This window comes from Megalobrama amblycephala, linkage group LG18 (genome assembly GCF_018812025.1).
Source record: "Megalobrama amblycephala isolate DHTTF-2021 linkage group LG18, ASM1881202v1, whole genome shotgun sequence".
Lineage (NCBI taxonomy): Eukaryota > Metazoa > Chordata > Actinopteri > Cypriniformes > Xenocyprididae > Megalobrama > Megalobrama amblycephala.
In genome coordinates, this window is record NC_063061.1 from 5510340 (window position 1) to 5528359 (window position 18020).

The window sequence follows — 18020 nt, forward strand, 5'->3', positions numbered from 1 at the left end:
AGAGCTCTACATGATCCCAGACGAGGAATAAGAGTCTTATCTAGAAAAACCATCGGTCATTTTCTAAAAAAAAAAAAATATATATACTTCTTAACCACAAATGCTCATCTTGCACTGCTCTGCGATGCGCCACGCATTATGTAATCTCGTTGCAGAAGTACTGGGTCTACAAAGTGAATGTGCAAAAAGTCAATCCTTTACAAAAAAAAAAATAACAACAACAATGTCGAACGATTTTGAAGTTGGAGGAGAAAATAAGATGGAGTTTTTCGCTCTACCGCGGTACTTTCACCTACGTCTTGCGTGATCTTTCCAATGTGATTCCAATGCATGGAGCATCACAGAGCAGTGCAAGATGAGCATTTGTGGTTAAAAAGTATATATATTATTTTTTTTAGAAAATGACCAATCTTTTGCTAGATAAGACCCTTTTTCCTCATCTGGGATCATGTAGAGCTCTTTGAAGCTGCACTGAAACTGACATTTGAACATTCAACACGTTGAACTCCAGTGAAGTCCACTATATGGAGAAAAATCCTGAAATGTTTTCCTCAAAAACCTTCATTTCTTTTCAACTGAAGAAAGAAATACATGAACATCTTGGATGACATGGAGGAGAGTAAATTATCAGGAAATTTTAATTCTGAAGTCAACTAATCCTCTAAATAACTGTGGAATTAAGCACTATGTCTCCATATTACCACTTTATCTCCCATATTGTCTGAATGTCTGCCTATTGGATTGTGTTTAAACTGTTACCTCTTTTCCATTTGGAGGTTTTCCTGGCAACAGGCAACTTAACATCTGCAACCCTAACAGACACTTTCCCTAACAAAACCTGTGGTTGACCCATTAATCTCAGCATTTACTGTCCACAGAGCCAGATGGAAGCCTTCATAGGACGTGAATGCAAGATATCCCAAGCCAAGGCTTACAGCGGTAGCTTCACTTTACCAGATTCAATCTCAAGCCTGTGGTGCTGATGAGCCTTTCAACAGCTTTCAGTATAAGCTGCTATCTTTACATGTTGCAGATGTTTCTTCAGCCTGCACAACTCCAAAACGCAAGGTTCTAACTCTGGCAACACTCTAAACAATGCTGGGTTAATGTGTCTGTGAAGTTTCAGCTCAAAATACCCCACAGATCATTTATTATAGCTTGTCAAATTTGCCAAAAAACATGCTTTTTTTGTCTGGGTCCCTTTAAATGCAAATGAGCTGCTGCTCCCAGCACAGGAAGAGGGCGGAGCTTTAACAGCTCAACAACAACAAAGCTGGATAATCTCACGCAGCCAAAATGAGGATTGTCAGTAACAGTGTTCAGTCTTGCGTTGTTCAAACCGGAGTCGACACTGATGGAGAGACTCAGGAAGAAGTTACAACTTTTAGAATGAAACTGGACGTTTCTGAATGGTTAGTGGATAAATTTATGTAGTTGCTGTGGAGTTGATTCAACTCAACGACTAGCATGTGCTGTCATGTTCATCTTTTGTTCAAATCCAGCGTTGAATTGACCTTCGTTTGTGAAGCAGTCCGACGTAAAATGACGGCATGGCAACAACACTCTAACGCAACATGGCCTCACCACCTTTGTCACGTGTTCTCGGGGGCGGAGTTTATGTAAATTTGAGAGATTGTGATGTCACCATCCCGGGAAGAAGCTTGTTGTAGTCCCTACCATCTGTTTGATTACATTTTAATTACTTTTAAATGTTTAATTGTTACATATAAATTGTTCGTTAAACAAGTTTAAATGTAGGCAATATTGTATGTTAAGAACGGTATAAAATGCTGTATTAAGAACTGTACTCATTGAAAATAAAGGAAGTTGTCATGTAAGCATAACCTGATATTGCTGAGTTCAACATGTTCCTGGGTCAACATTTTTGTTGATCCTGGAACAACATTCAATTCAACCAATCAGATTTCAGGGACAAGTTTACAGATTATGTCAAGTTTATACTTAAAATCATGAATTAGTGCTTCTACATCAGTGTTATTCATCTATCATTTCCCTCTGATTTTTGGGATAAGTTTTGGGTAGGGTTAGGTTTAGGGGTAGGAATAGGGTTAAGATTAAATTTTCAGACTAGAATGTTGTTCCAGGATCAACAAAATATGTTGACCCAGGAACACATCTAACTCAGCAATATCAGGATGTGCGTCATGTAAACCAGTGGTTGTGTGGAGTATTTTACAAAAGTTTGGAGAATTTAAGTCAATCTGTAAGTACTAATTCAAGTATGAAGTAAAAAATAAGCTAGTATTATTGTAAAAATGAATAAAATCAAGTATTATTGTACAAAAAAAAAAAAAAAAAAATCATCCCATTACGCTGGTTTAAATAAACAACCCAATTTGCTGGGTAAGATTAGCCCAACATGACTTCTTGTTAAACCAGTTTAAATGTAGGATACTGTAAACATGTTCAGGATGAAATTAAGAACCTAAATTGGATTACTTTTAACCACGTGTAGGGGTTAGATAATTCGTATAAGACTTTTAAACATCTGGAGTTTTTAGAAGTTCCAATAAACAACCAGAAAACTGTTCCTGCATCTACTCCATCCATTCATTCACTGGACGGGTGGATGGATGGTTGGAGTAGACTAAACATCCATGACCATCTTGTACCACAGATAAAGCCCTGACTGGCTGTAAAGATTAATTGGTGAAAACCAGCTGTTATTTCTCTAAATCAATGCAAGTAGAAGGCAGTCGAATACGATTTCTTCTGACATAGGCATTTACTGACCACAAATGTGAAGTAAATGATAGGGTTTGTCCAGCATGATTCAGCTTTTCATTCATTTGAGAAGCATCGAAGTCAGTGCCCAAAGGAAAGTGATATTAACAAAGGAGATTACTTAAATATCTCAAATATTTCTCCTAGACATCAGTTAGATTAAATGGAGACTTCTCCTTAAGTCTCTGGCTTATGTTTCTCCTGAAAGAAAAAAACAAAGGTCCAGAAGAGATCTCAACATTTATCCTCTAAATTCTTCTAAGGCCAAATTATCTGACCATTGCTATCCACATGAATTTTACAGATATGCTCAAATACAATTGTCTCAATTTTTAGAAGATAACGTTTAAATTTCAATGGGACAGAACCAAGAACTTAAAGTTTAAGTGAAATAAAAATATTCCCATTACAGAGACAAATGCGAAGACATCATTTGGCTGAGAAGTAAAGGCTCGGTCACTGTTTATAAGCGACCGACGCGACAAACACGAAAAAAAAAGAGTTCATCTGCCTTCAGAGAAGTAAACCCACATTTAGAGAAGTAAACCTAAATTTTCATGTTACATTGCGACAATGAAACAGCACGCCGGTTGTAAGGGGGCCATCGCCTCAGTTGCATTGAGAAACAGTCCATCATTCAAGAGAAGAATAAGAAAACACGTACTCTGGAAATGGTGAGCGGTGTGCTGAAGTCCCGTCCACCCACCAGACGAAAACCCCACGGCGAGGGACCGGTGAGAGTCACAGTGTGAGACATATTTGATTCAAACAGTATCCACAGCAGAACAACTGCTCTATCCTCATTCACACTTTAATAAAACTAGTGCTGACGAGTGAGGAGGAGCAACTCTCAGGGGTTCAGAGGGAGGGCCAGCGCCGCTATGACAACCATACACAACTAACAGGGACCGTTCCCACAACTTTCACTAACGTTCTTTAAGTTATGTGAATCTTAGAACAGAACGTTCTTAAACTAATGTGTATGGAACGTTTTTATAATGTTATTAATAGTTAATATACGTTCTTGTAATGCTGAGTGAAAATGTTCTTAAAACAACGTTCTTGGAACGTCCTTGATGAATGTTCTCATTGTGTTGAGAAGAACGTGCTTAGAATACATTCTCGGACCGTCCTTATAACGCTATTATTATTTGCTAGGCTAATTGTTTTCATAATGTTATTATTTTGATAAAACTTTCTGAGTACAGTGTTAAAGGTGCAATGTGTAAAATTTGAGAGGATTTATTGACAGAAATGCAATTTAATATACATAACTAAGTTTTCAGTGGTAGGCCTACATAAAGACCTTAAAGGGTTAGTTCACCCAAAAATGAAAATTCTGTCATTTATTACTTACCCTCATGCCATTTCACACCCTTAAGACCTTCGTTAATCTTCAGAACACAAATTAAGATATGTTTGTTGAAATCCGATGGCTCCGTGAGGCCTTCATAGCCAGCAATGACATTTCCTCTCTCAAGATCCATAAAGGTACTAAAAACACATCTAAATCAGTTCATGTGAGTACAGTGATTCAATATTAATATTATAAAGTGACGAGAATGGTTCTGTCCCAAATTTCAATGGGACAGAACCAAGAACTTAAAGTTTAAGTGAAATAAAAAATATTCTCATTACAGAGACAAATGCAAAGACATCATTTGGCTGAGAAGTAAAGGCTGCTCACCACCGCTCACCATTGAAAATGAAAATTACCTCATGATTTGGGGTAATTTGGCGATTTGGGAAACGCAATGCTCTTGTTTAAGAAAATTTCCATATTTAACACATTATAAAGTAAAATAACTAGCTTCATCCGCTTCATCTGCTCAAACAACTTGATGGAAATGCACCTAATTCGCTTTTTTTTTTGTTTTTGCTAACTTTGAAAAGATTCACTTCACGTTTGGTTGGAAACCCAGCTAGTAAATTAATGGTAATGTTAGCAAACCATTATAAGAACATATTTTTGTTAGCTAGGTTGTAGGCTACATCATCAAATAAGCATATACATTATACAACTTTGTTTTGTTTGTCTGTTTTTTTTTTTGTCTCTTTTTTTTTTAGAGAGAGAGAGAGAGAGATTTAAAACCCAACAAAACAGCTCAGTTCCTTTTAAACTATAGAAGAAAAACACAATAAACTATGTGGCACTTTTTCCATTGTGGCATCAAATACACTTTGACTTGTTCCGTCTTGCTCAAAAAGTCAAGGAGACTGTTCACTGTACTCAAGACAATACTTGTGTATCAGACAATTGAAAATGCCAGCAGTATTCATATGAATGAATCACGGCATATTGAACCAACATGACCAACTTAAGAAAAAAACAGAAAGAAAAAAAGAAAGTGTTATTGGTCACAGTACAATAAAGCAACCAGTCCCTACATGAGTAATCCTCCTCTTCATTTGATGGTTTGATCATTTCAAACATCAATAAAAGGTAAAAAAAAAAGGTAAATTCACCATTGTTTGTTTCTCAGTAATCAATTTTCCTTGACATCAGCTCTTCAGAACATTATTTTTCCAAACAACTGTCCAAAAATTCTAAGTTAATAATTTGCTTTACAGTATGAGAATCGGTGGAATGGTAATGTAGATTCCCTAACCAATTCCTGAAGTCAGTGAACATATTGGAGAAAGTTAGACTGTTTAATTCATGCTGTTAGAATAACGCTATAAGGTATATTAGTAGCAGATGTATTTGCAGGTGACGCAATGTCCAACCACGTCCAACTTCAGAGTACAGTATATGTGCTAGGCAGAGCTGTATGGAATAAGAAAACATCAAATGTGGGCTATTCAAAGGCTTTTCATACTAAAATAATAGAATATTCTTTTGTTGAAATGAAAGATTTTCAATTCCCATGATGAATAACATAAACTTGTGTTTGACAGATGGTCCTGTTTAATACTTAATAGTCTTGTGTGTCAAAAAAAGGAGTTGATGTTAGTCACATATGCAGAGCAAGTGAATAATACTCTCTGACAAACAGCCTTGGGCATTTTATTGGTTGATTCTATGGTTCCTACATCATTTTCACCTCATATTTTCTGCATTTTAAATTTCCCTTGACTTCAGAGGACTGAATCCTGGCTGTTTTGACAGTGCAGGCCGCTTTACTATCATCCATTATTCAATTTATACTAGCCTTCGGCATGAAAGACAGTAGATACAAATGCCTTCTGTCATGGCAAACTATGTGAAAAAGAAGTACACTCAACTGCATGTTATTTACAATTAAATATAAATGTTTTATAGTTTAAATTGGTATTAAATGTAATTAGTTTAACCACTTAAAGGACTTAAGTACATCATTATGGGGTTAGAATTGTTCTGTTATTCCAAATAAATAGATTATGATAGATAGAACAGAATGAGATCCACAAGTATATGTTAGGAGATTCACAAAAATGAATTAAATTTGCAAATAAATAAAATAATACTCTGCCTGGCATTCATTTGTGAATTGCTTCCTGTGCATTTGTGGATTTTGAAACATTTCTAGCATCAACACATGCACACAAATCCACAAATAGTTGGACTCCTCCCACTGTCTGCTCAAGCCAATCAGATAACGGCCACATTGCGCTGACCAATCATACACTGTAAAAAAATTTTTTTATGTAAAATCAACAGTAACTTACTGGCAACAACACTGTAAGATAAAGTGCATAATTATTATACGGTTATTTTTATTTATTTATTTTATTTTATTGTTACTCTATATATTCAATAACACAAGTTATTGCTTTACATCACCAGCTTTATTCAGGTTTCATCTTTTACATTTCATAGCTGAACTTCAATAAAATAGAATTAGCAGCATATTAATCATATTTCATCAATGAACAAAATACAATTATAGCCATACCAGTAAAATCACAGTAACATATTGTGCCAGTGGAAAATAAATGTTGGAAATATAAAAATAAAAGGTTGAAGTGTTACTTCAAACCTCAAAGAGTACTTAATTAGTAACAGTGTATACAACACCACCGAATACAAAATAAAAAATAATTAATAATTGTGACTTTTTTCTCACAATTCTGACTTTTATTCGCAATTTCGAGTTTCTGTCATGCAATTGCGAGAAAAAAAGACAGAATTGCATGATATAAAGTCAGAATTGCGTGATACAAAGTCAGAATTTTGAGTTATAAAGTCAGAATTGCGTGATATAAAGTCAGAATTGCGTGATATAAAGTCAGAATTGTGTGATATAAAGTCAGAATTGCGAGGTATAAAGTCAGAATTGCGAGGTATAAAGTCAGAATTGTGAGATTTAAAGTCAGAATTGCGTGATATAAAGTCATAATTGCGTGATATAAAGTCATAATTGCGTGATATAAAGTCATAATTGCGTGATATAAAGTCAGAATTGCGAGAAATAAAGTCACAATTACGAGAAATAAAGTCAGAATTGCGTGATATAAAGTCAGAATTGCGTGATATAAAGTCAGAATTGCGTGATATAAAGTCAGAATTGCGAGAAATAAAGTCAGAATTACGAGAAATAAAGTCAGAATTGCGTGATATAAAGTTAGAATTGTGTGATATAAAGTCAGAATTGCGTGATATAAAGTCAGAATTGCGAGAAATAAAGTCAGAATTACGAGAAATAAAGTCAGAATTGCGTGATATAAAGTCAGAATTGTGTGATATAAAGTCAGAATTGCGAGATATAAAGTCAGAATTGCGTGATATAAAGTCAGAATTGCGAGATATAAAGTCAGAATTGCGTGATATAAAGTCAGAATTGCGAGATATAAAGTCAGAATTGCTTGATATAAAGTCAGAATTGTAATTGATATAAACTTCTGAGAAAAAAAGTTAGAATTGTGAGATAAAAAGATTCTGAAGATGCATTTTGGACATTCATTTACATGAAAACACTGTTTTGGGGGCCTAAAAACACAAACTTTTGAAAACGGGTTTCAAAGTGCAAATTTTGGAAAATAATACAATTATCATCTTAATACTTCAGTACATCATTGTTGTGTAAACATACCCTCTGTACAAAGCATAGCAACATGAAAGGCGTACATGTGTTTTAAAATTGACCTACCAATTGAAAATATTCGTAGGCTGCCAACACCACTCCGGGAGGTAAATATTAATTATCACAGCTTTTATTGGAAATTGAGCAAATAACATTAGAATAATAATAAATGTGTATACATGTGTTTTAAAGTATACCTACCAATTTAACTTATACTCCTCCTAGGACTTTCATCTTCACGACGAGCCTCCCCGCCAGTCTGCCAGCAACACTGTGGGAGGAAAAGGCCGGTTAGTACAGCTTGAAACATATTGGCACAGCTCGGAAACTTGCAAATAACATCAGAGTAAAATGTATAAAGTGATTAAAAAGTTAACCTACCATATGTGGGCTTTCATCGACAATCAGTCTATCACAGAGGCGTTGTGTGATGAGGTGTGTGGTTGTTATTCGCGGTCATTTAGTACTGAATTTAGATTTACAGTATATTTTCACAGAATGCATTGAAAATCTACAGTAACACACAGGAAACTGTTGAGAGTACAGTAATATTATTGTGAAAACAGAAAAAAACATTTATAGTGTAGCATGTTCTCGCTACACCCAATCAAATTTTGGTCTCTCCATAAAATATCTTTGCTCATTCATCTGCATTGGCTCAAATAGAAAGTCTAAGGTCCATTAAAAATTGGTACAGTAAAAGATGCTTAAAATTTGAATTTCGGTAGACCATTAGACTGTGTATCAAGCCAAGCCACAGTATTATATTTTATGAGCCTTTGAAAATGCCAGAGAAACACCACTTTACATCTCTGTTTTGGGAACAAAGCTATACTGGATACAGACACGTTATGGAAGCGTCACGTTATTCAAGATAGAACAGAAAAGCATCAATAAGTAGCTGACTAATGAATAACTGGATTCAACATGTGAGTTTGTGTAATAGGTGGAATTACTGTCAGACAACAGCCTTTCGCAGTTCTTCAGTCAAGCAGTTTTAATGATGAATACGAGCATTTCAGTGGATCTAACGGTGTATGGTGTTTATACATTAAATAAATGTATCACAAAATGAATCTTTTGAAAAATCTTTTGAACCATAGACAAATGCATACAAACATATGGAAAAGAGAAGAATCTGGCATGGGAAAAAAGGGTATTGGATCAAAGGTTTAAGATTAACCAGAACATTCGTAAATGCTTACCAAGCATGACTCTTTTGTCAGGTCACCTGACAGAACGAGGTCTCTGTTTTATTACCACAGAATCTGCTCAGAACACTTCAGAAGGTTTTGCAGAATTCCTGACTGATTTTGTTTTCAGCTACCAATATGAACACAGTACCTTTGAGATTCTCTCGTGTCCATTTATGACAGCAATTTAAAAGATCATAAATACAGAGAAATTTTGTAGCTTCTTACCTAAACATTGCTGAAATTAAAGGCTTGAGAAACTCTGTATTAGTTATTACTATACAAAAAATGATGTCATGCTCATTATTATTCCACTCCCAAACCTGGACATTTAAATGGATGTCACTTTGCACAGGCATTCAGCCATTAAGGGCTTACAACTGTTCTAGCTGAGGGCAAAGTCGAGTCAACACAAGGCCAAGCTTGTTAATACTTAGTGAACATCAACCTCTTTTTCATCTAGTGTGTGGAGATCTGCAACAAAATGAACACAAAATACACTTTTAGGGGCCGTTCACACAGAATGCATTTTTCTATTCCAATGCGCTACTTTTCCATTGTTTTTCTATGTAAACGTGCTAGATGGACGTGTATGACCGTTGCACTCGCATCTTGCGTCTTTTGTAGGGTCTCGTGCATGACATGGTGTTCTAAAAATGCAGCGCTCAAGTTAAAATCAGTTCAACTTTTAAAAAATGCATCTCGAGATCTTTTTTTCCCATTCCACTGCCCGCAGTTTTGCATTTTTCAAAGTGAGCCCTTAGTGCAGTGGTCCCCAACCCGTCGATCGCGATCGACTGGTCGATCTTTATCACTGTTCCAGTAGCTCGCGAAAATAACAGAAATATGAGTACAAAAATACATTACATTTCTCCAGTCTTTGTACTGTATTTTTGTATTTATTTTTATGTTATTTTCTGGAGCTGCTGGGACAGACAGATTATGCAGATAAATAGCCCACATTATGTCTGAGAATGTATGTCTGTAAACGGCCGTTAACAAAAGGCCAGAGATGCTAAAAACGGACGCGAAGGAGCAGCTCACTGTTCACGATGCTCGAAATATAGGAAGAAAATATAAATATTGAATTGGGGGTGAAGGATTATGAATTCATCTCTAAAAGGAGATCAGTCTTCAGGAATATTTCGATGGCAATGGCATTTTATTTTACTCTTACCCTCGAACAAAGTAGCTAACTATTAGCGCATTTCAGCTTTGTTTACAGTGGTAACCAAGGAAACGCTGTATCACCGCTGCTCCAAAAGCGCCACCTGCTGTCAGAGAGTGGATCTGCGTCTCATTCAGCCTGCTGTTTTTGTATCATGCCTTTTTTGTGTGTGTACCATTTATAATTTCACAAAGATAAAGTCAGACCGTTCTGTTTTTGCTGTAAATCTTGAAATTAAATCTAATTCAAATAAAAAACAACTGCTCATGCAACGTGCGTAGCATCTTTGTTTGGACTGTGATTAAAAAGCAGTGGTTCCCTCTAATTTGAAATGGCTATGTATTTTTGTTTATTATAATAATATTAATAATAAATATCTGCAACCAGTATCAGAATCGGCCAATTTGCTTGTAAAAATAAATAAATAAATCAGAATCTACATTGTCCACGAAAAAAATACTAAATAGGCCTACAATCTGGGCTGTCTTTTTCTATCAAGTAGATCTTGTCTTTCAAAAATGTCGAGGTCAGGGATCTTGGGCTTAAAAAGGTTGGTGACCACTGCCTTAGGGGCTGTTCATACAGAATGTGATATTCCATTGCAATGTGCTACTTTTCCATTGTTTTTCTATGTAAACATGTACTATACGAACATGTATATGACCGTTGCACTCGCGTCTTGCATGTTTTGCAGAACGTCTTTTGTGAACGAACCCTTGTATTGCCTTTTTTACACACACCACCAAATAAATAAATAGAAGAGGAAGAGTTGTTGTAGTAGAGTGTTGCCGTTATTTTACGCCGGACTGCTTCACAAACGAGGGTCAATTCAACACTGGATTTGAACAAAAGATTAACATGACGGCACATGCTAGATGATGAGTTGAATCAACTCCACAGCAACTACTTAAATTTATCCACTAACCATTAAGAAACGTCCAGTTTCATTCTAAAAGTTGTAACTTCTTCCTGAGTCTCTCCATCAGTGTCGACTCCGGTTTGAACAATGTAAGGCCGAACACCGTTACTGACAATCCTCATTTTGGCTGCGTGAGATTCTCCAGCTTTGTTGTTGTTGAGCTGTTAAAGCTCCGCCCTCTTCTGGAGCAGCAGCTCATTTGCATTTAAAGGGACACACACAAAAACTGCGTGTTTTTGCTCACACCCAAAAAGTGGCAAATTTGACAAGATATAATAATTGGTCTGTGGGGTATTTTGAGCTGAAACTTCACAGACACATTCTGGGGACACCAGAGAGAGACTTATATAACATCTTGTAAAATGGGCATTATAGGTCACCTTTATCTGAATAAACAAAGCAAAAACTTGAATGGATGCCAGCTTTGTTACGCTGCCAAATTGAACAGAAGTAATAAAAGTTTGAATGTTCTCTCATGTCACGGCTTTCTTGAATACTTAATTGTGGTGGATCAGTCATGGCACTGTATCAGTCATGTTCATGATGGCTAATCTGTACAATTGATACTGCATATAATTTCTGACATAGCTGTGCTCATGTCTCTCGCATCACACTAATGAAAAAATGTAAACTCAAACGAATATTTCATGTCTGTTTCACATTGACTTACTTGCTAACTGTGTAATAAGCAGGATATCTAAACTCCACCCTGATCACCCTCTCGAGAATTGTTTTGTGCTGCTATTGCATCATTGCGTCAACAGATAAAGGTCATAAAACATACAAGAAAAGAATCCTAAGATTTGTATACTGTTGTACGCAGACAATAAAGTAATCCATCTTCCTCTCTAAGGTCATTGTGTGGCCCATGTCAAGCGTTTTGTTTGTTTTCTATGTTGCATTCATTGGCCTGTTCTTTAGTTTGTTTGGCTAGGATTAGCTTGAGGCATCTTGTTAGAGCAATCCCCTATGCTACCTTAAGAGTTAAGGGAAACAAAAACACCACATAACTAACATAGTTTGTTCCATTCAATGCATATTGCACAGGGAAATGACAAGCACAAACACCCTAAACCAACTCTTAAATTGCATAAAACAAACTGTGATTGTTTTTCATGTGGTCTGAGAGATGTTGCCTCTTTAAGTGGGTGTTTTTTGGCAAGGATAAGCCGCAAACCGGACCCAACTTAATGCCGATAAGCCTGGCAATGTGAAACTATACATTCAAGACCAGTATGGGCCATATAGTCAAAATTGAAAATGTTTATTTGTGTGGTTTGCTACTTTAAACACCGGCCTTCTTTTGAAAATCCCCAGGGTATAAGGGGGCTGCTGTAGCAGTAACTGATTGCCATAGTATTTTCCCTTTATAATGACTTCCAGGCCATATGCGGTACCTCCAGTTGCTTCTAAAGCTCACATGTCCTGAGTTCAACTTTTACGTCAATTCAGACACACCATTATGTCATCTATCATTGATTTGTGCTTATTACATTGGAGAATATTGAACTTTTACACCTTCAAAATGGATTTTTCAGGCATAATCTATTAGTCACCAAAAACGAGATAAACGTTTGTGCTGTGCCACGCAAAGAGGATTAGATGTTCTGCTCTACTTATCTGTTTGAAACAGTTTCAAGTCAGACAGAAAAACAAAGTTTCTTGTTTATAGCATGCTAAGACTGCATAGATCTGTTATCCATGCCAAGATGTACACAGCGCATGGAAATTGGGCTTAAATGATTAAATTTAAATGCATAGAGAATTAGGGGTCTGCATTTTACTCTAGCTGCCCTTTAAAGAATTTCCATGTCTGCACACTCACTGACTGCTGATGACTTGAACACATGCAGGAAGTCTTTTTTCATAACGTGCATGGCATGAGTTACGAGTCAGATTTCCCTCTGAACCTAGATACCATTCTTTTCATATTCTAGCAGCACAAAAAGGGGGGCAAAAACATAGTGATGAACAACAGCATTAAACAAAACAGATGTAAAAAAGGCTGTGAGGTGTCTTGAAACTGTGAATTAATTTATTGTTAAACACAAGGAGAGCATGTTTGATTATTATTATAGTTAAAATATGATTTAATTGTGTGTATTTAGGATGCATCCAATCTAACTGTGCTATTAGCCTTAGCATGACAAAGGAGTCTGGCATTTCTTCCACACAAACAAAATTCATTACTTGAGATGGTGGAAATTATGTTTGTAGGTCTGAAAAGAATGGCAGAATGTGATGCATGTTAGTAGACAAATTACATGAAGAAACTTTAAAAGATGTAGTTATATCTTTACTTTAATTAATAATGTAGCAACTCATAATGTTGCAAACAAAGCATAATGTAATAAGTATTGAGCCCAAAGTATACTTCACTTTTTACACGTAGTGTGCATGACGCGAATTTCATCATCAGAAGAGTATGCGCAGGTTGCACACGTGCATTTAATTTTTTATTTTTTTTTTGCAGTAATTAGTTTATCCACAAGCTGGCAACCGTGCCCTGGGGCATAAACAGTCCTTTAGTGATCCCATCGGTTACCACACAATACAAATATTAAAGCCAAAAATATGTATCAATGCAACCTTCATGAAGTAAACTTTTACTAAAAGCCTTCCTTCCGCCAGAAAAAATAGTCCCTGACTGTGAACCGCAACAAAAGTTACATTATTACGCCATTAGATGGCGGCAAAGACTGTCTTTATGAGAGTGTCAGTCAGTAGCGAAGACTTTTACATTGAAAAGACTGAATTGTTGTGAACACGGAACAAGACGCAACTGACAAATGCTTTGACTAGCGCTGTCAGTCACGGGAAAACCCCTTAACTGTTAAAAGGACAAGATAATACATCTGACATTTAAACAGATTTTTTTATTGTGAACATAGGACTGACCTTAAGGGAAATGCTAAATCTGAATGCAGGTAATAAACTCGTTCACTCGATCTCTCTCACAATACTCTTCTACATAATACAGTAGGCTACAATGAATATCAATTGAGAACACACAGTTTACGTTGCTAAGAGAGGTTGCTAAGGGTGTTGTGTAGTGATACACAGAGGGATTATGAATAAAACACAGCTATTGACCAATCAGAATCAAGGACAGGAACTAACAGTTTTATAATGACTATTAATGTCTTTTAAATTACACGGTTCATACACTAATATATAACTGAAGCTATAGGTTGTGAAATCAATTCCTTGATTCCTCATGACACCGGCATATATCGGCAACAGATTGTGTGAAGAGGTTAGAAAGTTAGAAGTTAGAAAATCCCCTGTAATAATAATAATAATAATAAGTGCATGAATATTTAAATCTGGTGCATTTCGTAGGTAGTTTAAGACTGTATTTAGATTTTTTAAAAAGCACTGTAATTAAAACCAGTGCTTTTATGTTTAATAAAATAATACCGTAAAGCAATACTAATGTTTTTATGTTTAAAGCTATTACAATTATTATGTACAGTGTTTTTGGTGAGTTTTAAAGTAATAAATTTCTCATAATGTAAGATTTTAATTGCATTTTGAGAAAATGATTACATTATGAACACTTTATTACATTTAAAATGTAATACTTGTTACATTATGTGCAGTTATGACCTTATGAGATGCTACATGGCCTGCTGTGCACTATGAGATCTCTATGTTCAGACTGAAGGAGACAAAGAAACGGAGCTCTGAGTTCTTTATCAGTCATGATGTCTGTTCAACAGTCCGTGACCTTACGACCCCTTGCTTGTGCACGACTAACAAGCCGTAAACCCTAGAGTATCACATTTGTCTGGAAGCATTTGTACATCTGGAAAAACTTTACTCCAGACAAATGAATGCATAGACAAGATGGTGATTGTCCAGCAATTCACCGCAGATTGTGTCTCTCACAGAAACAGTTCTACTGTTGCGTATTGTGATAACCCAATCCTAACATTTTGATAAGCATTTTAAAACTACACATAAATTATATATTGCAGAAGTGTGTAATCATTTAATGTTCTGCTATCCCAGCTTTATAAATCAACTGTATTATGTGAAAGCACTCCACACATTTGAATTATTAATTATAATCACTTTTTGTTGTTCAGTAATTACAACTGCATCTGTGTCATTTTAGTTCACCTATAAAATGAATATTAGTATTGGATTCTGAAAAGTCAAACATGAACATTGATGATTTTTCAATGTGTCTATTTTGCCCTCGTGATATTTTAGGTTGTCACCTCTTCATTGCTGTGCATTTTTTTCCTGCATCGTGGCTGATTTGTAGATTGTACACACAAAAAAATTCTTTGTATTTTTCCTATTTCCCATTCATTTCCAATGGTGGTCATTTTTGACTGCAAACAACACAAATTTTTTTAAACAACCATTTCATTTTTTTGAATCAAGTCCACTTTTTTTTCATTCTTTTTTTTGTGTTCACATAGCGACTGCCACAAAAGTTGAGTTCCGTACCATTCTGATGAAGTAGCCATTTTTAAAATTTCAAAAAAAAATTTTCGGTTAACATCAGAGGGTTAATAAATACCACTTGCTATTAGATCTGTCTCTTTGTCTGCCATATCTTCTCTTCCATCATTATAACAATAAAACTAAATCAGAGCTACTTTAAGGTGAGCCGCCAAGGTCAGCAGAAAATAAATTAATAAAAGTGCTGCGGTACACTGGGGATGAGACAATTAAAGGGAAAGTTCACCCAAAAATGAAAATTCTGCTATCATTTACTCACCCTAATGTTGTTCCAAACCTGTATGAGTTTCTTTCTTCTGTTGAACACAAAAGAAGATATTTTGAAGAATGCTGGTAACCAGACAGTTGATGGCACCTATTGACTTCCACAGTATTTTTTTTTCCTACTATGAAATGGCTACCGTCAACTGTGTGATTACCAACACTCTTTAAAATATCTTTTTTTTTTGTCTTCAACAGAAGAAAGAAACTCATACAGTTCTGGAACAACATTAGGGTGAGTAAATGATAGCAGAATTTTCATTTTTGGGTGAACTGTCCCTTTAAGTGGCTGTTTCTTTAATGGATGTCAATGGAAGAGAGGTTTCAGTGCATGGAATAAACTGGCTTTGTGAGGAAACGGCTTATCACTTAACAAAATCAACCCATCAGCCAATCTTGAGCCTGTTTACCATAGACCTTAGTCAGGTTAGACAACATATTGAATTTAACTCGGATGAAAACAAGGCTCTGAGGGATATGAGATCACAAAAATATGTAGTTTTTGTCTACTAAAATTTTTTTTCAAAATGTTTTGTCAGCTGAACAACAGTACAACCCATTGAGCCTACTTCTATCCCTCACAGACTCGTCTTCATTCCTGTCAAAAATTAAATGCACTACCATAATTAAGGTCCATTAAACTTTAGTTTTGGATTGATCTATGTTTAAAGTTCACACCAAAGAAAATGCTGTTTGGCACTTCTTATTAATTTCTAATAATATCAGCAAACAAAAACTGACAATCACACAACTCTCACAGCAATTCAGTGACGTCAAGGCTATAATGTGATTGGTTATCAAAGCACACATGATTCCATTTAACTGTTATGCATTCTCCAATAGTGTAGAGCCATGGAGGCTGGAAAATGTGAAGGCTTGGTGAAGTGGGCCGAAAGGAAATTAGTTCCATTGAACAGTGTAGACTGTAGGCTAGTTATCTTTTATTTATTTATTTTTTTGAGTTGCATGAAAAGTTACATTGCTCAATTTTGACAAGGAAAATTAAGACTGATTATGTTTATGCAACAGAATGTATAAGTATAAAGGGTCCATTTTGATTTCATGCTAACCTTCATGGTTGAACATAGTGTTGTCTGAATGCAGTATGACATCTAGTGGTCATGTGCAGTAATGTTATGAGAACTAACCAAATGCCAAAAAGAAATTCTTAGACAAGTCCGTCTTCAGTAACATCTGAGTCCCCTGTTTACTAGGGTGACAAGACAGTCCCAGTTTTTGGTGTCCTGTGCCCGTTTTACAGCACGTTCAAAACACTGCAAAAAAAAAGTGTTTTTATTTTCACCAGTAGAGGGGGCTGCAACCTGCAAGCTACATTGATTATTTGGGCGCACATTGCTATTTTAGCCATGAAGAACTTTATCTGAAGGAGAGCAGAGACCTGTCTGTTATCACCAATGATCAAAAGAGACACTGTTAATGGTTTCAAGGTAGTCTCATACTAACCATTCATATTAAAGTAAAACTGTTTGTGTGTACTATGACAGGGCCAGAACGGGTTGCGGGGTTGTTTTGAACACTTTTTTAAAATTTCCAAAAGCTCCACTGTTAAAATGCAGTCATTCCTAAACATATCTTAGAGGATTAGTTCACTTCAGAATTCAGATTTCCTGATGATTTACTCACCCCCATGTCATTCAAGATGTTTGTCTTTCTTTCTTCAGTCGAAAAGAAATGAAGGTTTTTGAGGAAAACATTCCAGGATTTTTCTCCATATAGTGGACTTCACTGGGGTTCAACGGGTTAAAGGTCCAAATGTCAGTTTCAGTGCAGCTTCAAAGAGCTCTACATGATCCCAGACGAGGAATAAGAGTCTTATCTAGAGAAACCATCGCTCATTTTCTAAAAAAATATATATACTTTTTAACCACAAATGCTCATCTTGCACTGCTCTGCCATGCGCCACGCATTATGTGATCATGTTGGAAAGGTCACGCGTGACGTAGGCAGAAGTACCGCGGTAGAGTGAAAAACTCCATCTCATTTTGTCCATTTGGCAAACAGTTTACTGAATAAAACATAAAGAGTAGGATTAAAAGAGCATCCTAGCTCCACCCCTTTTTCAAGGTGATATAATCAAGATATATTAATTTATGATTAATTAATGAATTTGCGATTAATTTACTGTATGGAATGTATTTATTATTTATGAATATAAATTATAAGGACTCAGTTTTTTTTTTTTTTTTTCATTGGTCAAAGTAAATATATTATTTATAAAAATCATATTAACTTCA

General features: G+C 35.7%; 1 protein-coding gene across 1 annotated transcript in view; it reads right to left on the reverse strand.

Moving 5' to 3' along the window:
• The window catches only part of pdlim4 (PDZ and LIM domain 4), a 47908-nt gene extending 44335 nt beyond the window's left edge, over positions 1-3573 (reverse strand). The window contains exon 1 of the mRNA XM_048165213.1: positions 3410-3573. Within this exon, the coding sequence (XP_048021170.1) occupies positions 3410-3502 (93 nt within the window). The 5' untranslated portion in view covers positions 3503-3573. The remainder of the gene's footprint in view (positions 1-3409) is intronic.
• Between the last annotated feature and the right edge of the window lie 14447 nt (positions 3574-18020).